The sequence below is a fragment of the Somniosus microcephalus genome, chromosome 31, assembly GCF_052327205.1.
Source record: "Somniosus microcephalus isolate GS21.2 chromosome 31, FLI_Smic_1.0, whole genome shotgun sequence".
NCBI lineage: Eukaryota > Metazoa > Chordata > Chondrichthyes > Squaliformes > Somniosidae > Somniosus > Somniosus microcephalus.
The window spans coordinates 14,523,545-14,550,057 of NC_141017.1; the positions used below are offsets into that span (position 1 = coordinate 14,523,545).

Here is a 26,513-nt window from a genome sequence, read left to right on the forward strand (position 1 = left end):
CCAATGAGTAGAGTCCCAATCTACTCAACCTCTCCTCATATGTCCATCCCCTCATCCCCGGGATTAACCGAGTGAACCTTCTTTGTACTGGCTCGAGAGCAAGTATGTCCTTTCTTAAGTATGGACACCAAAACTGTACGCAGTATTCCAGGTGCGGTCTCACCAATACCTTGTACAACTGAAGATTGTTTACGTTCATTTGAACAGGCAGGCAAGGCTTTGGATTATTTGGAAGACCTCTAACAATGCAGTACTGCAGTGCCATGTTAGCCTAGATTTTGTGCTAAAATTCTAGAGGAGTTCTGAACCCATCACCTCCTGACTCAGACAGCAGTGCTATTAACTGAGCCAAGCTGTCACACTATTCCTGGGTCACAGCACTTTCTGGTGGGCACAATGACAGAAAGAGAGTTTTTGTCTAATTTTAGGTTGGTGGCTGTCCACAAAAGTTATCTACAGTTAATATTCGTGCCTCAGCCTAAATCTATGCAAATGATGCGAGGCTTTGTTTGGTTGTCTCTGTTACCCTTGGTCTTATATTGCCTGGCAATTCCTGTGAGCTGCGACTGTAACTGCACTGACTATTTAGCAGATGGCTAGTCAGTAAAGGCAGTCACAGTCAGAAGGTTCAATGATATCATGTGCTGCAAGAGCAAAAGCTGTCTCCTGTCCTTTACTAGTTTTACCTTTTCAGTTCCTTTTCTTTTGATTCAAGTCTTAGTTTATTTTCTACTACTTTACATCCTCATTTAATTCCGTTTCTTCCCGTTAGCCGAATGGTGTAGTTCTCCTGGTGTACCAGCAGGTGCTGCTGCGCATCAATCCATTGAGTCTTCATTTCCAGTTTATCATTTACCCTTCTTCCACAAAATGTTTAGTTTAATTTAAAGAGATCAGGGAAAAATAGCTGGCACTGTACCAAATTCCTCTCCAATGTGCCCGAGGAAATACTCAGTTCCCTGGTACAAAGGGGCGTGCACCAGGTCTCTCTACATTGCGCTGGAATTCCCTGAGATTCCCCCGAATTGGGAAGGCGGGCCAACGCCTAACAGGAGCATACAAAGCATTGCCACGTAGGTCAGGCACTAAGGTTGCACATTTGGCTGCCACTCCAGATCCAAGCCCATTACTGTGATCACCCTTTGCTTTCTCTCTTGGCCCCTCAGGAACTTCTCTCCTATCTCCTCCGCTCAAAGTACCCAACAGGGGAGATATGAAAGCCATGCCACCGTTCATTCTTCCCCTCTTGGCCACCTTGCCTCCTCCCTCACCAAATCCCTACCCCAATCTTTCACTACTCCTCTGCCTTCCTACTCTCCTGCCGCTGTCCCAGACTTGACTTTCCTCTTGAAATGAGCCCACAGCTACCCTCTGCGCCTCTCCGAAGGGCCCATCGCGCACCCGTTGCTTCCTCCTTATAAGCGCCAACCTCGACTGCCCCATCCACCTTTCTCGCCAATCTGCCTGACCAGCATGTCCACTGGACGCTAACCGCAGCAACCTCCTTCCCATCTTGCGTACCTCACCCACTTCTCTTCTTCTTAGGCAGTCCCTCTGAACCGAGGATCACTTGCTTCCACATTAAAAATGAGTTCTCAGGTGACTGATGAGTCCAATGCGGGACCTGCAGTCTCGGTCACAGGTGGGGCAGACGGTGGTTGAAGGGGCGGGTGGGTGGGGTGCTTGGGTTGACGTGCGCTCCTTGCGCTGCCTGCGCTTGGCTTCTGCTTGCTCCCAGCGAAGAGACTCGAGGTGTTCGGCGCCTTCCCGGATGCTTCTCCTCCACTTTGTGCGGTCTTGGGCCCGGGATTCCCAGGTGTCGGTGGGGGATGTTGCACTTTTTCAAGGAGGCTTTGAGGGTGTCCTTGAAGTGTTTCCTCTGCCCACCTGGGGCTCTCTTGCCGTGCCGGAGCTCCAAGTAGAGCGCTTGTTTTGGAAGTCTCGTATCGGGCATGCGGACGACGTGCCCCGTCCATCGGAGCTGATTGAGCGTGGTCAATGCTTCGATGCTGGGGATGTTGGCCTGAGCAAGAACACTGATGTTGGTGCGCCTATCCTGCCAATGGATTTGCAGGATTTTGCGGAGGCAGCATTGGTGGTACCTCTCCAGTGCTTTGAGGTGCCTGCTGTACATGGTCCATGTCTCTGAGGCATACAGCAGGGCGGGTATCACTGCTGCTCTGTAGACCATGAGCTTAGTGCCAGGTTTGAGGGCCTGGTCTTCAAACACTCTCTTCCTCAGGCGACCGAAGGCTGCACTGGCACACTGAAGGCGGTGTTGGACTTCGTCGTCGACGTCTGCCCTTGTTGACAGTAGGCTCCCGAGGTATGGAAAGTGGTCCACGTTGTCCAAGGCCTTGTTGTGGATTTTGATAATCGGGGGGCAGTACTGTGCGATGGGGGCAGGTTGGTAGAGGATCTCTGTCTTACGGATGTTTAGTGTAAGGCCCATGCTCTCGTAAGCTTCGGTGAAGGTGTTGACGATGGTTTGGAGTTCGACCTCTGAGTGAGCACAGACGCAAGCATCATGTGCATACTGTAATTCGACGACAGAGGATGGGACGACCTTGGATCTGGACTGGAGGTGACGGAGGTTGAACAGTTTCCCGTTTGTTCTGTAAATTAGCTCCACTCCAGTGGGGAGCTTACTGAGGGTGAGATGGAGCATTGCAGCAAGGAAGATCGAGAAGAGCGTTGGTGCGATGACACAGCCTTGCTTGACCCTGGTTCGTACGTGAATTGGGTCTGTGGTGGAACCGTTGGTCAGGATCACGGCTTGCATGTCGTTCTGAAGCAGGCGGGGGATAGTGACAAACTTTTGAGGGCAGCCGAATTTGAGGAGGACACTCCATAATCCCTCATGGTTGACAGTATCGAAGGCCTTTGCGAGATCAAAGGCGGCCATGTACAGCGGTTGGTGCTGTTCCCTGCATTTCTCTTGTAATTGACGTGCGGTGAAGATCATGTCCATTGTGCCCCTTAGTGGGCAGAATCGCATTGCGACTCTGGGAGGAGTTCTTCGGCCACTGGGAGAAGGCGATTGAGGAGGATTCTTGCAATGACTTTCCCTGTGGCAGACAGCAGGGAAACTCCTCTGTAATTACCGCAATCGGACTTGTCACCTTTCTTAAAGATGGTCACAATTACAGCGTCTCTGAGATCCCCTGGCATGCTCTCCTCCTTCCAGATAAGAGAAATTAGTTCATGAATTCGCACCAGTAGTGCTTCTCCGCCATGCTTTAGTGCCTCGGCGGGGATTCCATCTGCTCCTGAGGACTTGTTGTTCTTCAGTTGTCGGATGGCCTTTTCAACCTCATGCCGGGCTGGGGTTGTGCTGAGATGGTGGCGGGTAGCATGCTGTGGGATGGAGTTGAGGACACTCGTGTCGAAGACAGAGTCGTGGTTAAGAAGATCTTCGAAGTGCTCCTTCCAGCGGGCACTGACTGCCTCTCTGTCCTTGATGAGTACCTCTCCGTTCTTGGCCCGCAGTGGGGTAGGGTCTTGGGTGCTTGGGTTGTAGATGGTCTTGACTGCGCTAAAGAATCCACGCACGTCGTGGTTGTCGGCTAGCTGCTGGATCTCCTGCGCTTTCTCCACCCACCATCTGTTCTTTAGGTCCCTACCCCAATCTTTCTCTACTCCTCTGCCTTCCTACTCTCCTGCCGCTGTCCCAGACTTGACTTTCCTCTTGAAATGAGCCCACAGCTACCCTCTGTGCCTCTCCGAAGGGCCCATCGCGCACTCGTTGCTTCCTCCTTATAAGCACCGACCTCAAGTGCCCCATCCACCTTTCTCGCCAATTTGCCTGACCAGCATGTCCACTGGACTCTAACCGCAGCAACCTCCTTCCCATCTCGCGTACCTCACCCACTACTACCCCCTTGGACTCTGCCAACAGATCAGTCACTTCCCATACCCACATTTCCCCCCACAAACTCCGCGCACTCAGCACCAATTCCATCCTCCGTCCGGCCAATGGCTCAGGCTGAACCAGGCTGTTCGCAATTGGAGTGCTCTATTCGACCCTGAGCGGAGTTTACAACCCCATATTCTCTCCATCACACTTCCACCTCTGGAACATCGCCCGTCTCAACCCATCTGTTGTTGAAACCCCAATCCATGTGTGTGTCACCTCCAGACTCAATTATTTCAACGATAACTTGGCCTTCCATCCTCCACCCTCCGTAAACTTCAACTCATCCAAAACTCGTGTGCTGGTGTCCGACCCGCACCAAGTACCCGTGTCCTTGCTGACCCAGTTTACCAACATCCTAAACTTAAACTTCTCACGCCTTTGTTTCAATCTATTCTTGGCCTCCTCCCTCCCTATGTCTCTTATCTTGTCTGGCCCTACACCCCCACCTCCCTGAAATCTCTGTTCCTCCGACTCTGGCCTCTTGTGCATCCGCAGTCCCTTCGTTCACCATTGGCGGTCATACCTTCAACAGTATAGGCTCCATGTTCTTGAATTCTCTCCCTAAACCTCTCTGCTTCTCCACCTCCCTCTTCTTCTTCAACTCTCCTTAAAACCCATTGCTTTAACCAAGTTTTTGGTCATCCCCTCCGAATATTTCCTCCTCTGGCTCGTCGCTCATTTGTTCTTGCTCCTCTGTGAAGCACCTGAGGAACGTTTTACATTAAAGGAAAGTTGTTGCTGTTCCTGTCCCTCACACTTCATTTTCCTGAAGGTTCTTCAGAAGACTGTCCAGATCCAGGGGTGCTCAAAGAAGCCTTCACTGGCCCTTGTACCTGGCACTGCTCAAACTGGTAGATCTGTTAGGCAGCAAGGCGAAGGTGGCCTAAAAAAGGTAAGTAGCCGTTTCTTTTTGCAGGGATCCTCGGGGCTGGTGGCTCTCTAGCTGCCGCTGGTGGCTCTCATTGCTCCTACAGGCCTCCAAGCCCTGCAGTCCTCAGTCAATGGGTCAGGCCATGCCGGGGGAGGCTTGCACTGGGGCACGTCATGCCTTGCAAATGACCTGAACCTGAAAACCCAGACAGGGTCAGGTCATGTGCGGCACATTCTGGTGCACTGCACCTGACTAGTACTCAGATACATCAGGTGCGGGGATGGGGAAGGAATATTCGGGGCAATATACGTTTCCCTTCCAATTTCTTTATCTTACGCATGCAGAGTCCCAGATCCACATGTGTTGACTTATGTTGGGGTCCAGTCCTATGGGTTCTGATTATTGTTGGGATCCAACCCTCGGGAGGGTCGATTTTAACTCCTGGTGGGAAGCCTGCAGGAGCGGACGGTATTCCCGCTCGGGAGTTTGAGATGGGCCGGGCCGCATTTGAACTCCGCTGGTCACTGCATGCCCGTTTTGAGCAGAGAGCGGAAGCTGGCTGGCCGGTGATCTGGCTCCTCCGGGCTGCCCGCCAGCACCAGGAGGTGGGAGGGGGTTGTCCCGATGGTCTCGTGCCAGGGGTGTAGGAAGTCCAGGTCAGCAGAGGCCTGGACTTTCCTTGTGGTGCTCGATGAGCACTCCTGCTCTTCTGTAGCCACTCCCCATCTAGTTGAGCCTTGAGAGTTTTATACTTGTGACTTCAGTCTTATGCTTATTTTCTAAATTAAACAGCTTGTTTAGTTCAACATCATCTCTCTTTGATTATTTCAAAGAACTGCACGATACCTTCCCTCAGTCTCCAGAAAAATTAAGTTTGATCACTGCTCTCCCACAGATCAGAGGAATGCGCTGCCTGAAAGGGCGGTGGAAGCAGATTCAATAGTAACTTTCAAAAGTGAATTGGATAAATACTTGAAGGGGGAAAATTTGCAGGGCTCTGGGGAAAGAGCAGTGGGGAGTGCGACTAATTGGAGAGCTCTTTCACAGAGCCGGGCCGAATGGCCTCCTTCTGTGCTAAGTGACGAGCCGCAGTCCCAAGGGAGTGGCGGTGGCGCGATGGGAGCGGTAAGTGCGGCCCTCCATCAGGACGTCAGCGTCTCTGCTCCTTCGCCACTCCCTTGAGTCGGCTGCTCCAGACGGCCCTGGCCGCAGCCGTGGTGCAGCAGTCTGTGGCCGCGCCCTCACAGGCTCGAGCACCCAGGAGTCACCGGCCAAGAGCGTCTCAAGGGTTATCGACATGAGGAAAAGCAGCCTTGCTGAGGCCACTAGAGGAGCCTCTCGTAGGAGTAGTACAATTAGCAAAACTTTTAAGAAAAGTGCTATGGGGGTTGCTCAGGGGGGGTGAGCAGGGTTATAATCAGGCCTTTTATGTGCAGTGCCACAGAAGGTTGACTTGTATGTTATTAAAAATCTTGCATAGAGTGTGCGCTTCAGGTCCACAAAGCTTGCTTCCAGTTGTGATGATTTTTGGTCATGATTTTCTTTCAACATCTACCATTGTAGATTGCTATGTTCACGTTTCCCATTCAATTTCTTATGCTAACGGTTACAGGCTCTGGCCACTCGGTGACGCTATGGAGCGAGTTTCTCAACTCTCCCAACTCTGTCGCCATGTTATATTATAATCACTGACTGACTGTGGCAAACACCCTGGGAAATTTATTAGCAGTTACAAAACTCTTCTAGGGCCCTCTTCCTGCGCTCTGTGATATGTCTATTTCTTGCTGACATTTTCTAGTATCTTCTTTAGCTATCTTTAGTTGTCTTTTCTACGAATTCAATCCTCTCTATAGTTTTTGTTTTCTTATATCTCAAAGTATTCCTGCTTCTTGTTTTTTTTTTATAAAGTGTCCTCTAACCTGCTTATTAACTCACCCGTACTCTACATCCTGCTGGGTTTCTCCAACAGAATCTGCTTTCTATTCTTATCCTGTACAAGAGCATTAAACACAGCCCATTTTTCTATTTTGTGTTTCATTTCCAAATTAATTTTCCTTAACGTTCTCCTCATAGCTCTGAAATCTGCTCTTCTAATGATTTGACAACATATGAAGTCTAAAAATACAGCAGATGTGCACCCGTGCTCCAGGTTAGAAAGAAGGAAAAAGAATTTGGATTTCTATAGCACCTTTCACATCCTCAGGACGTACCAAAGCACTTTACAGCCAATGAAGTACTTTGGAAGTGTGGTCACTGTTGTTCTGTAAGCAAACGCAGTAAAGTCGCTCAAAAAGCCAAGGAGATCACTTTGCCAGTTAATCTGTTTTTGTAGTGTAGATTGAGGGCTAAGTGTTGGGCAGGGCACCAGCAGAACTTCGAATTGCATCATGAGATCATTCATATCCACCTGGACATGCATACGGGGTCTCAGTTTAATGTCGCATTCGAAAGGCAGCACGTCCGACAGTGCAACACTCCCTCTCAGTAACGTACTGAAGTCTCAGCCCAGCACACGTGTGCAAGTCCGAGAGTGGTGTTTGGATCCATGGCCTGCTGACTCGAGAGAGTGCAACCACCGAGCCAAGCTGAAATTGATATACTGCGAACAAGTTCCGGTGGATTGCTAAACACAAAATCCAGCGCAGCTAGAATCTGCTTCTTTCCTGCTCTCAAGAAACCCGCTTGATTGTTGCACACATCAAAAGCCTGTCGAAATAACAACAGAAAATGCTGGAAAAACTCAGGAGGTCAGGCAACATCCGTGGACAGAAATTTGAGTTGACGTTTCGGGTCGAACCCTTCTTCAAAACTGGAAAGAAAAGATAGATCGGAGGCAGGGCTGCGATCGGACAAAAGAATAAAAGAAACAAAAGAAGTAAAAAAGAGACAATAAAAGGTATTAGAAGCTAGACGAGATGGTAATAGGCTGAGATTGGGTGTAAAGTGTACTGGCAGGGCAAGAGATAGCTGCCAGGTGTGAGAGAGAAACAAAAGGGAAAGGGGGGGGGGGAAAGGAGTGGAAAAATTACAAGAAAAAATGAAATAGGGGCCGCGGTTATGATCTGAAATTGTTGAACTCGATATTGAGTCCGGAAGGCTGCAGAGTGCCTAATCGGAAGATGAGGTGCTGTTCCTCGAGTTTACGTTGAGCTTCCGTGGAACAATACAAGAGGCCAAGGACGGTGAGGTCTGAGTAGGAATGGAGCGGTGAATTAAAGTGACAGGCGACCGGAAGCTAGGGGTCACCCTTACGGACTGAACGGAGGTGTTCCGCAAAGCGGTCACCCAATCTGCGTTTGGTCTCCCCAATGTAGAGGAGACCGCATCGTGAGCAGCGAATACAGTATACTAGATTGCGAGAAGTACAAGTAAATTGTTGTTTCACCTGGAAGGGGTGTTTGGGGCCCTGGACAGTGGGAAGGGGGGAGGTATAGGGGCAGGTGTTACATCTCCTCCGCTTGCACGGGACGGTGCCAGGCGAAGGGGAAGGGCTGTTGGGGGTGATAGAGGAGTGGACTAGGGTGTCTCGGAGGGAGCGGTCCCTGCGGAATGCTGAAAGGGGAGGGGAGGGGAAGATACGTTTGGTGCTGGGATCACTTTGGAGGTAGCAGAAATACCGGAGGATGATCCGTTGAATGTGGAGGCTGGTGGGGTGAAAGGTGAGGACAAGGGGAACCCTATCGTGGTTCCGGGAGGGAGGGGCAGGGGTGAGGGCAGAAGTGCGGGAGATAGAACTGACATGGTCGAGGGCAGTGTCAATCACGGTAGAGGGGAATCCTCGGTTGCGGAAAAAGGAAGACATGTCGGAAGCACTGGTGTGGAAGGTGGCGTCGTCGGAGCAGATACGGCGGAGACGGAGAAACTGGGAGAATGGAATAGAGTCCTTACAGGAAGCGGGGTGGGAGGAAGTGTAGTCCAGGTAGCTGTGGGAGTCAGTGGGCTTGTAGTGAATATTGGTCGATAACCTATCCCCAGAGATGGAGACGGAGAAGCCTGTCGATCTCTGCTGCCAATATCACCATCAGCTGAGGGGGGTGCTGCATTGTCGGAGGCGTCATAATTTAATTGAGAAGTTACACCAGGGGCCCATCTGCCTGTTTCACTGACTCGGGTGAATGTTAAAAGAACCCATGGCACACCCTTCGAGAAGGAGCAGGGAGTTCTCAGTGTCCTGGCAAACATTCCTCCCTCAACCAATACCTTTAGAAGAAAAGCAGATTAACTGATGATTCATTTTGTGGAATGTCACTATTGCGGAACGTCACAGTACTCAAAGTAATTGATTGTGCAAGGCACTTTAATATGTTTCAAGGTGATAATATGCTATATAAATGCAAGTCTCAACACACACTAAAGGGGAGATTTCCCAATTGGTTAGGCAATCAATAGCCACTAAGTGGGTGTAACTAATTGGGGAAAAATGGACGGAGAGCGGTTAGCTGTACCAGGTTTCCAACGATTTAGTACCACATCAATTTTTCAGTTGAATTTTGTACTGGACACATGGTTGCAGTTCAGGCTCCAATAACATAATTTAGATGCTAGTTTTTATGCCATTATAGCGTTCAGTCATCTACCTGCCCAAATAAAATGGGTGTCTGGGGCTGTTAAGGTGGGTTGTTTTGTGGACGTGCATTAAAAAAGCCTTATAGTAAGACTTGTAGCAGCGTTCGGAGGCTATTTCTGAACCCCTTTCTTTGCTTCTTTTCTGTTTCCACTTAGTTGGTCAGGAGGCTTTGTTCCAAGTGTTTTGGCAATGCCATTTTTAGGTACATCCATAATATTGGGACAATGAGTTTTCCAATGGGGATTCCCCTTTACTTATGTTTGGAGGAAGAGGAGGAGCAAGAGACGGATGCCAGGCAGATCAGGCTGCAACAGAGGCAGACTGTGCCCATCTGTCAGTATACTCCGACCAACATTTGCAGGCAGGGACAGGCTTATCTGGCTATGCTTAACTGCCTCAATTAATTAGTTCGATGGTCACCCCTCCTTTCTGGTTTTCCTCTGACCATTCAACATCCAGAATGTTAAATCCTAATGGTTAGTGCATAGCAGCGTTCCACAGCCCTCCTCATTTGGCCACAGCAGCCCCATCCTAATCACATTGTACTGGCGGTCTATAGTAGTTACCAATTAATAATCTCCGACGAGCTGACAATGGCAGGCCCAAGCTGGGAGCTTGTGCACACTAAGTCAGTTAATCCAAAAATCAGATGGGTCAGCAGATTAACTGTTGGGCAGATGATAACAACTCACCAACTGACTAAAGCTGGAACAGAAAGGTGTATATCCAAATCTCTTATTCCTATTAAGCCTCAGGACAGTCACCCGCCTAACTTGATGTCAGTTTTAGAGCTTCTGCTGCCGTTGTTGAAGGTTTTGTTTTGCGCTTTTTTTTTACGAGATAACCTCCAAAGCCACAACAGGCTGATCTGTTCACTTCCTTTTCAGGTGGTGGCGAGGCATTCAAACACATCTGATCTTTCCCTCTTCAAAGGAACTTCCTATTGGCCAATCTCAAGCGGTACCTACACACAAACAATTCTGTGGCATGTCTTATTTGACTTGCTGGGCTCAAAGGATTATACAATATACAATTCCTATTCATAGTAACACCCAGCTAGACAAACAAAAACACGCCTGCAATCGCAGCGACCTTTCACTTAAATACCGATACAGTACGTGTACAAATGGGTGTCCCATTAGTTTCTTTGTGCTTCTATAGAAAGGACAAATAATAGAACGTGCCCATTGATGCCTGCATGCTGCACGTGTCCTGCTCTGCCCTGCCCTTTCACCCACTTCCTTATACCACATTCCCTGAGACAGACAGCACTTCATGCAAATTAACTTTTTTTTAAATGCTGACAGCAGAAAATAAAATTTGCTGTTGAAGTGGTGGATTGCACTTTAGTGGCTACCTCCTATCTACTGACTGCGCCAGCTCACTGCTACGAAACAACACAGCCCTCAAAATAGGTCACCGGCACACAGCACAGACCAAAGCCAAGCTGCGCATTGCCACTGACTATTGATGCCAGTAGACGTCCGTGGTATTGATTTCTTGTAGTCTAGGATCTGGAATGTGGACTTTGATGTTTACTGCAGTCCAAATGCAGTCCAAATGCAATGGTGGGTTGGCAAGTTTACTGAGGTTACACGGCCAATTAAATATGTGGTTTGGAAGATAAAGGGGCAGCAAATACAGGAAAACTGGGCGGGAGAAGCATACACCCACAATGTCCAGAAAACTGGGCAGGCTCACTTACAGGCACACACTCCTCCTGCCCACTATTCCATATTCTCTGTGCCCAGGCAATACAACAGCCTTAGGAATAGGAAAATCTGTCCCATAATATCAGTATTCACTTATCAGCTTACAAATCTTGCTTAAGATGCAAACACTCTGGCTGTTCTTCCCTCTCCAAAACCGTTCCTCCCCCCCAGTTATTCACATTAAGAAATATTGGCCCAGAAATTCGGGCCCCAATGCGTGAGTGCGCACGGGGTACTCACGCGTGGACCCGATGAAGTGCCGGTTTCTTGCATGCACTGCGCATGCGCGGGAAACCGGCACTTCCGTTCCTCTGAACGAAGGGGTTCAGAGGTCGAACACGTGCGCGCAGGAGTCTGCGCGTGCGCTTTGAACTTAGGTTTTTTTTTATACAGGTTTTTCCGTGAGGGTAAGTCTTTAGATTTTAGAAATGTAAAAACCAGACGTAAGGCCTGCATTTTAAAAGGTAAGTGGTCAATTAATTAAAATTAAAACATTTTTTCCACAAGTTTATTATTTTTAAATACTTTAAAGCAAGGTAAGTTTATTTTTAGCCCCGTTTTTTTCAAAAATTATTTTTTTCAAAAATTTAAATTATTGTTTAAAATAGTTATTTAATGTAATTTATAGTTTATTTAAAAAGTGTGATGATTTTTAAAAATTTATTTGAAGGTTTACTACTATTTTGGAGCCGGAGTATTCATAAGTTTAGACAGGTCTTCCTGTCAATCTTATGAATGGGCTTTTCCCTCCTCCGGTTGGCTGCCCATGGCTCACGTGATCCCAGGGGACGCATCGCACTAACTACGCCCCTGGGACACGCAAGCACAGCGCGCCGGCAACTTGGCCAGGCCCCGGAGCGGAATTCCACGGGAGCCCAGAGCTCAACTGCCGGCGCGCAAGGTAAGTGCAGGTCGGGGGCTTGCACCCGCGGGAAGCCCCTGACCCGAATTTCTGGGCCAATAGCAGTGTGAGGTAACCTGGTGCCGGGAGCCTGTTTGTGTTATCCAGTTGCTAACCTGGCCTGCCCCTTTACGACTACCGCTCAAGTGCTCGCTATGGGAATCCAGGTAATGCTAGTAATTTCTGCTTGTAATTTGCTGGGTCAAAATCCTGGAACTCCCTACCTAACTATGGGAGTATCTTCACCACACGGACTGCAGCGGTTCAAGAAGGCGGCTCACCACCACCTTCTCAAGGGCAATTAGGGATGGGCAATAAATGCTGGCCTTGCCAGCGATGCCCACATCCCATGAACGAATGAAAAAAAAAATTTCCCTCAGGTTTATTACGGGTCAGTAAATTACAAGAACCTGGTCACATTTTGTAACAAAGTGTGACATCTTGACTGTAATAAACAAGCATCACCTTTTAATTTCTATACGTACTAGTGAATCTCCTATGGCATTTCTAATAATAAGTCACTGTTTTATAAGGACAAGAGCATTATACCTTAAAAAGACTTGCATTTATATAGCACCTTTCACGACCTCAGGATATCCCAAAGCACTTTACAGCCAATGAAGAACTTTTGAATTGTACTGTTGTAATGCAGGAAATGTGGAAGTCAATTTGTGTACAGCAAGCTCCGCAGACAGCAATGTGATAATGATCAAGTAATCTGTTTTAGTGAAGTTGATTGAGGGATAAATATTAGTCAGGACACTGGGGATAACTCCATTGCTCTTCTACGAAATGGTGCCATAGCATCTTTTACGTCCACCTGAGAGGGCAGACGGGGCCTCGGTTTAATGTCTCATCCGAAAGACGGCACCTCCGACAGTGCAGCGCTCCCTCAGCACTGCACTGGGAGTGTCAGCCTGGATGTTTGTGCTCAAGTCCCTGGAGCAGGTCTTGAACCCACAACCTTCTGACTCAGAGGCGAGAGGTAAACACTGAGTGAATTCAGAGTTTAATTGCTGTTCGGACTGCAGGTCACAATTCTCGCCTTTCTTTTTTTTAATTGTGTGATTGGTCACTTGAGGCTGTTGACATTCAGAGTCTTGGGGGGCTAAATTCGATGATGTCATCGCCATGCGCAGCGCCTCGCTCGCGACCCGGCTGTAATATTGGGTGGCGCCCCATGACTTACCGCCGGATGCTATATCCGACGGGGTCAGGGGGGCCTACCTGCAGCCGGGGAGGCGGTAGTTGAAGGCGAGGTGGCGGTCGGCCATTTTTGTTGCTGGCCACTTGCCAGTACCTGCCCCCTCTGCTGTCCCCGACCCCCGTGAAGCCCCCCCGCGGGGTGCCGGCTGCTCTCTGTGAGCTCGTTTGCCGGCACTCCCAATCCCTGGTGGCCCAGCTGGGCGCCGGGACGTGCTGCGCCAAGCCCCTCCCCTTTAATAAAGGGAGGAAGGCCTGCAGTACCGCGGGGCTCGCAACGCCCCAAGAGGGACGCGGGGTGCTTCCAGTAGCGCCCCTCCTCCCTCTCTGGGCGCGACCTGGGAAAATCAGCCGCTGTGGCGCTAACTTTTTCGGGGTGCTAATGGCGAAGGTAGCACCCCAAAGGCAGCCTCTTCTGCCTCGTAGTTGGTATAACTCAATGGGCTAGATTTTCAGTTGCTTGCGCCAGCAGTTAGCGCCTTAAGAGAAGTGATTTTCGGGCGCTATGCGTGTAGCGCCCGGGCGCAGCGCAGTTTGCGCCCCGCCCCAAATTAAGTTGCCCGTTAGCGCCGGCGCAAAGTTTAGCGGCCGCCCGGATGCGCGCGCAGAAAATGACGTCACATCCTCGTGCAACGCCCTTTGGCCGCCCTGAATCCAAACTTCAGTCGGACCGCCCCATTGTGCGGCTGGCGTCCAGAGCGTTTGTAAAATGGAATGCAACACACCCTGGGGAGCGCAAATTAAAGGGCACTCCTCGTGCACAATACAAGGCAGTGTGCATGTGTTGTGTGGAAGGATCCAGTGTGTTGTTGTGAACGGTGTATTTATGTTTCCGGCCACCACCACCACCACCACCACCACCACCACCACCACCACCTCCTCCTCCTCCTCCTCCTCCTCCTCCTCCTCCTCTTCCTCAAAAACACATGCACCCTTCCCCTTTAAGAGCTCACTGGCACCAGAGTGTCTGCCGTGCGCTGCGCCCGAGCTCGGGTGTTGCGCTCTGCACCGCCGGCTTAGCGCCTAAAGATAGTCGTGGAACGCCTCTTTTAGCGCTCCACCAACCTCTTAGGGCGAAGCCACTGAATTTCCGGCAACGGGGCGCTACTTTGGGGCGGGCGCTAACTTCGGGCGGGCGCTAAGGTTAGCGCCCCAAAACTGTCTATACTGAAAATCTAGGCCAATGTGTCTCATACACGCACAGCAGCTAGAGATTCCCAGCACTTGCCAGGCATTTCTAATATTAAATGATCAATTTTATGGGTACGTTTAGTGATTTCTTTTACCAGAACCTGATTTTTAAAAAATAATAATGACTCAAGTGAAAAAGGAAAATGGGGAATGATTTGATTGGTGAATAGTAGCATGACAAAATAATTACGGCATTTGATTGCTCAGTTTTCCCAACTGTAATTTGTTCCTTATGGTACTTTTTGATTTTTACCCCTTTATTTTCTGGCTCTGGAGAGTTTCTCCACACATTCCAAATGACTGCCTTTGTTTCTTTATAGAGTGAAACAGAAATTTGCAGTATGACACCTGAAGTGTAAATGACAGGAAATAAATGCTAGATGTACCGTCATAGAATCATAGAAATTTATGGCACAGAAGGAGGCCATTCGGCCCAGTGTGTCCGTGCTGGCCGAAGAAGAGCGATCCAGCCTAATCCCACTTTCCAGCACTTGGTCCGTAGCCCTGGAGGTTACGGCACTTCAAGTGCATATCCAAGTACTTTTTAAATGTGATGAGGGTTTCTGCCTCTACCACCCTTTCAGGCAGTGAGTTCCAGACCCCCACCACCCTCTGAGTGAAAACAATTCTCCTCAACTCCCCTCTAAACCTCCACCAATTACTTTAAATCTATGCCCCCTGGTTATTGACCTCTCTGCTAGGGGAAATAGGTCCTTCCTATCCACTCTATCTAGGCCCCTCATAATTTTATACACCTCAATTAAGTCTCCCCTCAGCCTCCTCTGTTCCAAAGAAAACAGCCCCAGCCGATCCAATCTTTCCTCATAGCTAAAATTCCTCAGCCCAGGCAACATCCTTGTAAATCTCCTCTGTACCCTCTCTAGTGCAATCACATCCTTCCTGTAATGTGGTGACCAGAACTGCACGCAGTATTCTAGCTGTGGCCTAACTAGTGTTTTATACAGTTCAAGCATAACCTCCCTGCTCTTATATTCTATGCTTTGGCTAATAAAGGAAAACATTCCGTATACCTTCGAAACCACCTTATCTACCTGTCCTGCTACCTTCAGGGATCTGTGGACATGCACTCCGAGGTCCCTCTGTTCCTCTACACTTCTCAGTATCCTACCATTTATTGTGTATTCCCATGCCTGGTTAGCCATCCCCAAATGCATTACTTCACACTTCTCCGGATTGAATTCTATTTGCCACTGTTCTGCCCACCGGACCAGTCCATCGATACCTTCCTGCAGTCTACAGCTTTCTTCCTCACCAGCAACCACACGGACAACTTTTGTATCTTCTTATTACATTAAGAACATAAGAAGTAGGAGCAGGAGTCGGCCATACGGCCCTCGGGCCTGCTCCGCCATTCAATAGGATCATGGCTGACCCAAACCTAGACTCACGTCCACTTCCCTGCCCTCTCCCCGTAACCCCTAATTCCCTTATCTGTTAAGAAACTGTCTATCTCCATTTTAAATTTATTTAATGTTGCAGCTTCCACAGCTCTCTGAGGTAGCAAATTCCATAGATTTACTACCCTCTGAGTGAAGAAGTTTCTCCTCATCTCAGTTTTGAAAGGGCAGCCCCTTATTCTAAGATTATGCCCCCTAGTTCTAGTCTCACCCATCAGTGGAAACATCCTCCCCGCATCCACCCGATGAAGCCCCCTCACAATCTTATATGTTTCGATAAGATCGCCTCTCATTCTTCTGAACTCCAATGAGTAGAGTCCCAACCTACTCAACCTTTCCTCATACGTCAACCCCCTCATCTCTGGAATCAACCGAGTGAACCTTCTCTGAACTGCCTCGAGAGCAAGTATATCTTTTCTTAAATATGGAAACCAAAACTGCACGCAGTATTCCAGGTGTGGCCTCACCAATACCCTGTATAACTGCAGCAAGGCTTCCCTGTTTTTATACTCCATCCCCCTTGCAATAAAAGCCAAGATTCCATTGGCCTTCCTGATCACTTGCTGCACCTGCATACTAACTTTTTGTGTTTCATGCACCAGGACCCCCAGATCCCTTTGTACTGTAGCACTTTGCAGTTTCTCTCCATTTAGATAATAACTTGCTCTTTGATTTTTTCTGCCAAAGTGCATAACCTCACACTTTCCAACATTATATTGCATCTGCCAAATCTCTGCCCACTCACTTAGCCTGTCTATGTCCTTTTGCAGGTTTTTTATGTCCTCCTCACTCACTGCTTTCCCTCCCATCTTTGTATCGTCGGCAAACTTGGATATGTTGCACTCGGTCCCTTCCTCCAAATCGTTAATATAGATTGTAAAGAGTTGGGGTCCCAGCACTGACCCCTGCGGAACACCACTAGTTACTGATTGCCAGCCCGAGAATGAACCATTTATCCCAACTCTTTGTTTTCTGTTAGATAGCCAATCTTCCACCCATGCCAGTATATTACCCCCAATCCCGTGATTTCTTATCTTGATCAGTAATCTTTTGTGTGGAACCTTGTCAAATGCCTTTTGGAAGTCCAAATACACTACATCCACTGGTTCCCCTTTATCCACCCTGTATGTTACATCCTCAAAGAATTCGAGCAAATTTGTCAAACATGACTTCCCCTTCATAAAACCATGCTGACTCTGTCCTATTAAATTATGTTTATCCAAATGCTCTGTTACTGTTTCCTTAATAATGGACTCCAACATTTCACCAACCACAGATGTTAGGCTAACTAGTCTATAGTTTCCAGCTTTTTGTCTACTTCCCTTCTTAAATAAGGGTGTTACATTAGCAGTTTTCCAATCTGCCGGGACCTTTCCTGAGTCCAGGGAGTTCTGGAAAATAATCACCAATGCATCCACAATTCCTCCCGCCACTTCTCTCAAGACCCTAGGGTGTAGGCCATCAGGATTTTATAGAGGATTTTAATTAAACGTAGTTTTCTCGATCACCCACGCTGGATTTGCAGTACTTTCTTAAGATGCAAGTACTATATTTGCCTATTCGTCTCAAAACCGTTCTCCTTATTAAAGCAAATATAAAATGTATTTTTTCTTCCCTGACCCTACGGAGGATTTGTAGTTGTTACTGAGGAGGCTGTTGGTGTAGGACTGCTCAAGGAGGGTTTTGCCACAGTCAAATCTCCAATGAGCAGCAGTTGACTAGGTGGTCACTGGCATTGGCTAGGGCCTGCTCGTCTGACTAACCTCGGCTACATCGAGTTCAGCAGCAAGATGTCTCATAAATAGCCCCTCTGGCCCCAGTGCAAGTATCAGTCCCGCTCAGCAACAGAAACAAAAGCATCCCAAACAACACGGTTAGCCCTCAATTGTTATTTAATGCCTTAAAATTATGCAACAAGCTGAAAAAAAATTACATTTTTGATGTTTTGTGTAGCCTCTTCTGCCTCGTAGTTGGTATAACTCATCGTGTCCTGTGCATGCATACACACACAGCAGCTAGAGATTCCCAGCACTTGCCAGGCATTTCTAATATTAAATGATCAATTTTATGGGTACGTTTAGTGATTTCTTTTACCCAGAACTTAATTTTTTTTAATAAATGCTATTTCTACTGACGAGTGAAAAAGGAAAATGGGGAATGATTTGATTGATGAATAGTAGCATGGAAAAATAATTACGGCATTTGATTGCTCAGTTTTCCAACTGTAATTTGTTCCTTATGGTACTTTTTGATTTTTTCATTTATTTAATTGGATATTTGATTGTGTGTTTCAGCTACAGGATGCACTGCAGCAACTTGCCAAGGCTTCTTCGGCAGCACCTCCCAAACCTGCGACCTCTTCCACCTAGAAGGACAAGGGCAGCAGGCGCATGGGAACACCACCACCTCCAAGTTCCCCTCCAAGTCACACACCATCCTGACTTGGAAGTATATCGTCGTTCCTTCATCATCGCTGGGTCAAAATCCTGGAACTCCCTACCTAACAGCACTGTGGGAGCACCTTCACCACACGGACTGCAGTGGTTCAAGAAGGCGGCTCACCACCACCTTCTCAAGGGCAATTAGGGATGGGCAATAAATGCTGGCCTTGCCAGAGACGCCCACGTCCCAGGAACGAATATAAAAAAAACTAATAGATAAGTGGTTATTTGAGCTAATCATGATTTTCTACAGTTGACATGGCGTGGTGACTAGTTAGAAGTCACACTTTCAGGTGTGGCATGACAGACGCACTATAGACACAAGAGCCTAGGAATTACAGACTGTTTTGGGTACCGAAGTGGTTTAATCTGGGTAGGAGGGGGAGGAATTCAGGGCGGAACAAGTTTGTGCCCCATTCTGCTTAGTTTCCAAAATTCCAATGGGTGGGCCATGCTTCTTTTATCACAATAGGGGTTGGGACTGATGGGATGTCGAACCCCCCAGGAAATCCTGTCAGTTTTGCTTAGTGTATGACCAACAGATCAATAGAGCTCGCGTGAAGCAGCACTACTTCCTCAGTCAGCCTTGGCTCAGTGGAAGCACTCTCGCCCGAGTCAGAAGGTCGTGGGTTCAAGCCCCACATCAGAGACGGTGCAGTACAGTACTGCACTGTCGGAGGTGCTGGCTTTTGATGAGACGTTAGACAGAGGCCCCATCTGCCCTCTCAGGTGGACGTAAAAGATCCCAAAGCAATATTCGAAGTGTAGGGGAGCTCCCCGGTGTCCTGGCCAATAGTTATCCATCAACCAACATCACTAAAAAAATTAATCTGGTCATGTAAATCATTGCTGTGCGCAAACTGGCTGCTGCGTTTCCCTACATTACAACAGTGACTGCACTGTCTGGAGGTCATGAAAGGTCAATATAAATGCAAGTCTTTTCCTTTCTATTATGTCCGTGTATGATTGAGACACGGACAGCAGGAGTTGAACAAAACAAGTCTTTACTGAAAGGAGTCAATCGGGAAACAGAAACTACAGAGGCTTACTAGCGCCTTTTATACAGGGGTGGTCACTGCCGGTACTGCAGTCTGAGACCAGTTATTCTCTTAAAGGTACATACACAACAATTCCTCCCCTTTTAGATAAACAGTACATAACATTCATTTAACAACTAAATGATAACTAATTACAATCACAATTACGGTTGCTAGATACATTGGTTGAGTTTAAGCAATTATAAGTTCAGTCTTTGAGGAGGCTTCCTGATTCTGTCTGGATAACGCCTCTTTGGGGTATCAGGTTCTTCTGGCAAGGTTGAGTCGGGATCAATGTCGTTGTTTGGTTCATCTGCTTCCAATATCACCGATTCTGCGGTAGCTGCAATTGCTCCGTCGATTTCATTGCCAGGTGTATCAGATCGTGGTGTGGAGTTGACGTTTTCCAGTGACTCTAGAATCTGGTCAGCATGGCGTCTTACAATGCTCTCTCCAACGTCCACGGTATACATGAGAGGTCCTTGCCGTGTACAAATCGTTCCTGGCTGCCATTTCTCAGTGCGGTAGTCCCGGGCCAAAACTGGTTGACCTATCTTAAAACTCCTGGTCGGCCTTTCATTCATATTCTGAAACTGCCTGTTCTCCACATCTCTTCGGACGTTTGGCTTAACCAAATCCAAGCGGCATCGTAGTCTTCGATTGAAGAACATCATGGCTGGAGTTTGGTTGGTAACCGCATGTGTCGCATTCCGGTAGGCAAACAAGAAGTTGTCCACCTTGTGTTGTAGGGGTATATCTTCATTACACATTGCCTTGATAGCCTTCTTGAATGTTTGAACAAACCTCTCGGCCAATCCATTAGTGGCTGGATGATATGGGGCAGATGTGTAATGCTTAACACCATTGTTCTTTAAGAACTTCCGGAACTCTTCAGACACAAACTGTGGTCCATTGTCAGAGCAAATCTGTTCAGGCAGTCCATTCCTGGCGAATATGGTTCGTAAGACTGTGATAGTTTTTTCTGTGGTGGTTGAGGACATTTTTATTACCTCTGGCCACTTTGAATGTGCATCCACCGCAATTAAAAACATCGAGTCCATGAAGGGACCAGCAAAATCAATGTGCACCCTTTGCCATGGAGATGAGGGCCACTCCCATGGATGTAGAGGAGCTTGTGGTGGGGCGTTTTGGACCTTCTGGCATCCTGCACAGCTCTTGGTCATCTCTTCGATTTCTCTATCGATTCCCGGCCACCACACAAACGCTCTGGCTAAGTTCTTCATTTTTACCCCATCCAGATGACCCTCATGAAGCTCATTGAGCACTCTATCCGTCAACTTAGGTGGAATTACTACTCTGGATCCACACATCAAGGTTCCTCTGCACACTGACAGCTGTTCTCTTCTCGGCGAGAATGCTGGCAGCAGTGGTTCGCCATGTGCTGGCCATCCCTTCACCGTTAAATCAGACCCGTGATAGTGTCGGGTCATTCCGTGTTTCCTTTTCTATGTTTGCATTCGTCACAGGGAGACATTCGACTATGGTCGAGTGGAATAACTCCATTGGATCCACTGCAAGGTCTTCTTCCACCGTCGGCAACGGTAGGCGCGACAATCCATCAGCATTCCCATGCTGTTTAGTTCCTTTGTACTCGATGTCATATTGGTGTGCCCCTAGGAAAAGGGACCACCTCTGCAGCCGTTGCGCTGTCATTATCGGTACGCCCTTCTGAGGGTTGAAAATGGAGACAAGAGGTTGACGATCGGTTAGTAGAGCAAATTTTTGACCGTGCAGGTAGTGATTGAACTTCTTCACCCCCCACACTAGGCCGAGGGCCTCTCTGTCAATCTGGGCGTAGTTACGCTCGGCAGAAGTTAACGAGCGTGACGCAAAAGCTATCGGCCTCTCTAAACCATCAAGGAATTTATGTGACAGTACCGCCCCAATGCCGTAGGGACACGCATCACACGCCAGTCTGATCGGCAGTGCTGGGTTGTAGTGAGCCAATACTTCTTTTGAAGTGATTAAGTCCTTACTCTTCTGAAAGGCCCGCTTACAGTCATTGCTCCATTTCCATGCTACTCCCGTTCGTAGTAGGGCGTTCAGTGGGTGCAGAATTGTCGACAAATTCGGCAAAAACTTATGGTAGTAATTCACCAATCCGAGGAATGACCTCAGTTGCGACACATTTTCAGGCGCTGGGGCCTTAACAACCGCTTCAATTTTGTCAGGGGACTTATGTAACCCCTCTTCATCAATCACGTGGCCACAATACAATATCTGTTTCTTAAAAAACTCGCACTTGGGGCGGTTGGCTTGTAGCCCATGTTCCCATAGTCTAGTGAGCACCTGTTCTAGGTTGTCAAAGTGTTTACTGTCATCTTCACCTGTCACAAGGATGTCGTCCAAGTAACACTGAGTCCCCGGAATCCCTTGCAGGACTTGTTCCATCGCTCTTTGCCATATCGCTGGAGCCGATGCTACTCCAAATACCAATCGATGATACTGGTAAAGACCTTTGTGAGTATTTATCGTGAGATACTTCCAAGAGGATTCTTCAACCTCCATCTGCAAATATGCTTGTGCTAGGTCAATTTTTGTAAAACGCTTCCCTCCAGATAGTGAGGCGAAGATGTCTTCTATCCTTGGAAGAGGATATTGTACTGTGTGAAGGACTGGGTTCACCGTCACCTTGAAATCCCCACAGATGCGAACCTTCCTTGGCTCCTCAGACTTATTGCTTAACGTTTTCTTCATGACAGGAACGATGGGTGTCGCCCACTCGCTCCAGTCGACCTTAGACAACACGCCTGCCTTCTCCAGATTCTCCAGCTCTGCCTCAACAGCTGGGCGAATTGCATATGGTACCGGTCTTGCTTTGAAAAACTTGGGAATTGCATTCTCTTCTATTTTTATCGAGGCAGTTACGCCTTTAAGAGTGCCCAGTTCTTGTTGAAATACCTCTTTGGCGTTAGCTAAGATTGTTGACAATCGTCCAGGAGTGACGTCTTCATCTTTTTTACCATCCACCGTCATTGCATGAATGGAGTGCCAATCTAAGCTTATCTTCCTGATCCATTCACGTCCCAATAACGGTGGTCCACCATTTTGCAGTATGTAGAGATACAATTTCCGTATTTTCTTGCCGTTGTATTCGACAGGCACCCTTATTTTTCCTCTGGGGTATACTTTTTGCCCCGTATACGTCGTCAAGACGATGGATGTCTCTCTCAAGGGTATGTGTGAGAATAGCCGCTCGTAGTCTCGTCGATTCATGACGGTTAGCGCTGATCCTGTATCCAATTCCATTTTAACTTGGGACCCTGCTATCGTAAGGGTGACCCAAATGGTTCGGTGATCCTCTTTTGCGATTACATTGTGAAGTTTGAGACAGCTTAGTCTCTTGTTCCCGGATTCACTATCGCTCATCTGGTCTTCGGAACTACTGTCCGTCATCTTTTGTACTTTCTTGTATGGTTCCTTAGTAGCCTTTTTGTTGTCGCTGGTCTTCTTCCCAGACCTGCAAACTCGTGCAGTGTGTCCCATCTTTCCGCATTGCCTGCATATTTTGTCCTTGGACCAGCAGTCCTTCTGGTCATGGTTAGTTCTGCCGCAGCGATAACATTTTGCAAATCCCCGTGTCATTTCGTGGGTGCCGTATTCCTGTGGCTTTTGTTGCATTTCCGCAGCTCCCCTGGCTGCTGCTTCGTACGATACTGCCACGCTGAAAGCCTTATCTAGCGTCAGCTCTTTCTCTGAGAGTAACTTCTTCTGGGTTCCTTCACTCAGGAGTCCACAGACAAATTTGTCCCGTAGGGTATCTGCCAGTCCTGCTCCGAACTGGCAGTGCTTTGATAGCTTGCGTAGTTCCGTAAGGTACTCAGCATTGCTCTCATCTTTATGCTGAGTTCTCCTGTGGAATTTAAATCTTTCTGCTATCAGCAGCGGTGCAGGGTTTAGGTGTTCCTGTAGGACAGCAACAATTTCGTTAAAACTCTTCACCTTCGGTTTGGCTGGAGTAATCAGGTCCCGCAATAGGCCGTACGTTCTAGCGCCCATTAAGTTTAGCAATACCGATGCCTTTTTCTCATCAGCTATTTCGTTTGCCTTGCAATATACCTCGACTCTTTCCACATACGTGGTCCAGTCCTCTATTGTATTATCAAAGGCAGTGATACAGCCAGTCTTCGGCATCTTGCAAATCTAAAATGGCGCCTCCCGCGCTTTGCCTTCTTCCCCGATTTAACAAAATGGCGCCTCCCGCGCTTTGCCTTCTTCCCCGCTGTTGCTAGCGCTGCTTTCCGCGGTTTCCGTTGTAACCTGCAGCTCCTCGCGGTTACCTGCGCGTTTAATATTTCTTTTTTTTAAATTTTTTCCCGTCGTGGAAAAACCCTGTGGGACTCTTGCCTCCCTCTTCTCGGGTCTGTACGCAGCCCGGCTTCGTAGCACCGGCCGCGCCCTTTGTGCTCCACCCTCTCTCTCTCCTCTTCCCGACAACGCTGCTCGGCCCCGTTGCAAGCCACCCGCTCGAGTTCGTGACTGCCGCAGCCCAGGAAGGATCAGTGCACTACCTGCCACTAGCCCGATTAGCTGAAGCACCGTCGACAGGAACCAGGCCCCGCTTTCGACAGCTTCTCCAGCAATCTTCAACTCCGCTAACTCAGGGGCGGATGCCCACGGTCGACGCCCGTTTCTACTGCTTCTTTCTTCCTTCTGGCCTCGACCTCTGCTCACTTCGCTTCAGGAATGGATCCCAGGAGGTGGTGCAGACTGTAGGTAAGTTCGTATCTGCTCGTCGCCAGTATTATGTCCGTGTATGATTGAGACACGGACAGCAGGAGTTGAACAAAACAAGTCTTTACTGAAAGGAGTCAATCGGGAAACTGAAACTAGAGGCTTACTAGCGCCTTTTATACAGGGGTGGTCACTGCCGGTACTGCAGTCTGAGACCAGTTATTCTCTTAAAGGTACATACACAACACTTTCCTTTAACAGTTATAAATGGGCGGCCACTGCCATATCCTAACGTCAATCGATCTCGGAGAAATCGACTGCCATTGCGAGAGCAGCACAATAACCAGGGGGTAGCAAGCGCTTCAATTTGTTTTCCTTTTGAGCACTTAGGCCAGATTGGGCTGTGTCCCCCTGACGGAGTGGCATGGTACCACTCCAAGATCCCCGTGCCCTGCAGGGCAGGCGCCCTAGTACTGTAGCGGCATTAATGGGGTGGTGCCCTCCCCTATTATGCAAATGCTCTGTCCCTGGCATGGGGTAATCAGCCTGGCTCAACAGGTGGACGGAAGTCCCGCCCGGGCACACTTTTGGCAGCAGAGCAGGGTGCCAGGAATTTCCAGGCTGAGACTTTCAATCGTACAAATTGCACAACAATGTTGCTGCCTTTCTGGGCTACACAGATTCTATGGTGAGATTCTTCTAAATTCTGTCGGGGGGAGGGGGGGGTGTGGTAATAGTTCCCACAGAATAACAGCACAGGCCAATAAGCTGTCAGAGGAAGATTTGATGCCAAATACAGCCAGTAAATACTGCCACTATTCCCTTACTCTCTGCTGCATCGCAACAGAAAACATATCAATCCAATTTAATTTGATTATTGTGCACCAATGAATGGCTGGATTATTGCAAGTGTGTGACCTACCTATATCGGGCTCTCTTGAAGGACATCTGTGACCTACCTGTGTTGGGGACTCCCATTTCTCTAAGAACTCCTCTTTCGCTTTCGCTAAGAAATCTTTCACTGCAATAAAAGAAAATAAATATATTACAATGACGTTTGGACAACTGTCACGGTTCACAAAGCTCCTGGCCTTCAGGACCGACAACTTAAGTGCAGATTCCAATAAATCAGAATGAGGGTTGGCTGGATGTTGCATTTTGGAATTGACAAACAGTCTCGGTCGTTAATGTCACGGATGTGGCTCGGGCCAAGAAGAATGACACAGAACAACAGAATGCAGATCGCTTTGCTGTTAAGCCAAGATTGTCATAGTTACAGAGACCAACAAAGTGTTAGATTATGGTGATGCTTCAGTGCGTTGGTGTGACTGAGTAATAATTACAATTTCTAATGTGTGCTGTACCAGTGAATTAAAGCAACAGTTTTGAATTTGAAATCACCCCGCCTGTTCTTTGTGCCATGCTGGAACACATTCAGTTACACAGAGGAGTGTGTGAACCTGGAGATTGGCAGAGTACTCTCATCAATTCCACTGGAAAACCACAGTCACATTCTGTATTCAGAGCAGGCTGCTATCACTGCACCACATCGTGAACTGCAGCTCACAAACAGTCAGAGGGAAGGCAACACTGATTAACCAGTCATCTCAGGCAGGGCAACACGAGACTTGATTAACTTGAAAACCGTTTCGCTTTGGAAGTCGCATAAATACTTCATATTTGCTTCTACAAGAAGGATTTAATACACTCCCAGAACTCTTCACACAGAAGGAATGCCACAAAAGGCACAGAACCCTGCCCTGAGAGCTTGACTTCTGGAAATAGCGGTTAGCAACACACAACTGTGCTCATTACTGACAAAAACATTCAACATCCGATGCACCGATGTCAATCTGAATCTAATTCAACCATTGCATCAGACAGCAACTGAACATCTAACCTAGTGCACTTGGACACACACTCCAATTGAAGCTCGAACCCAGTGCACCTGGAGGCACTGGCACTCCAATTAAACCTCCAACCCAGCGCATTCACGCCTGCTTGTCAAATATCCCCTATAAAAGCACCACGGTATTTAAAGCAATTTGCTAGATTCAAGAGCTCATCTTTGCATATTTTTATTTATTTTTATTCATCTTTGTATATTGAGGGAATCAAGGGCTATGGGGATAGTGCAGGAACGTGGAGTTGAGGTAGAAGATCAGCTGTGATCTTATTGAATGGCGGAGCAGGCTCGAGGGGCCGAATGGCTGACTCAAATTGTAGCCGATTGTCGTTTAGCACAGGGGAGCTTTGGGTCATCACTATGTCACAAAGAATGAAAAGAACTTGCATTTATATAGGGTCTTTCATGGCCTCAGGACATCGCAAAGAGCTTTACAGCCAATTAAGTACTTTATATAAAAAAAAGGGTAGTCACTGTCGTAATGTAGGGAAACATGGCAGCCAATTTGCACACAGCAAGGTCCCACAAACAGCAATGAGATAAATGACCAGATAACCTGTTTTAAAGACAAATAAATGTTAAATCGATGTATACAGAACTGGGACTAGCATGAATAGCAGGACGACTAACTTCCTATACAGTCCACACAGCTCCC

General features: G+C 48.0%; 1 protein-coding gene across 4 annotated transcripts in view; it reads right to left on the reverse strand.

The window, feature by feature from the left end:
• LOC147097597 (cAMP-dependent protein kinase catalytic subunit alpha-like) overlaps nt 1-26,513 on the reverse strand; it is a 263,178-nt gene that overhangs the window by 60,505 nt on the left and 176,160 nt on the right. For 3 of the 4 annotated variants that reach the window (XM_085971564.1, XM_085971563.1, XM_085971565.1), the window contains exon 2: nt 24,912-24,973. In XM_085971564.1, coding sequence (XP_085827690.1) covers nt 24,912-24,973 — 62 coding nt within the window. Of the gene's footprint in view, nt 1-11,306; nt 11,346-24,911; nt 24,974-26,513 lie in introns of those variants that run through there. The other variant, XM_085971566.1, reaches the window with a different exon arrangement.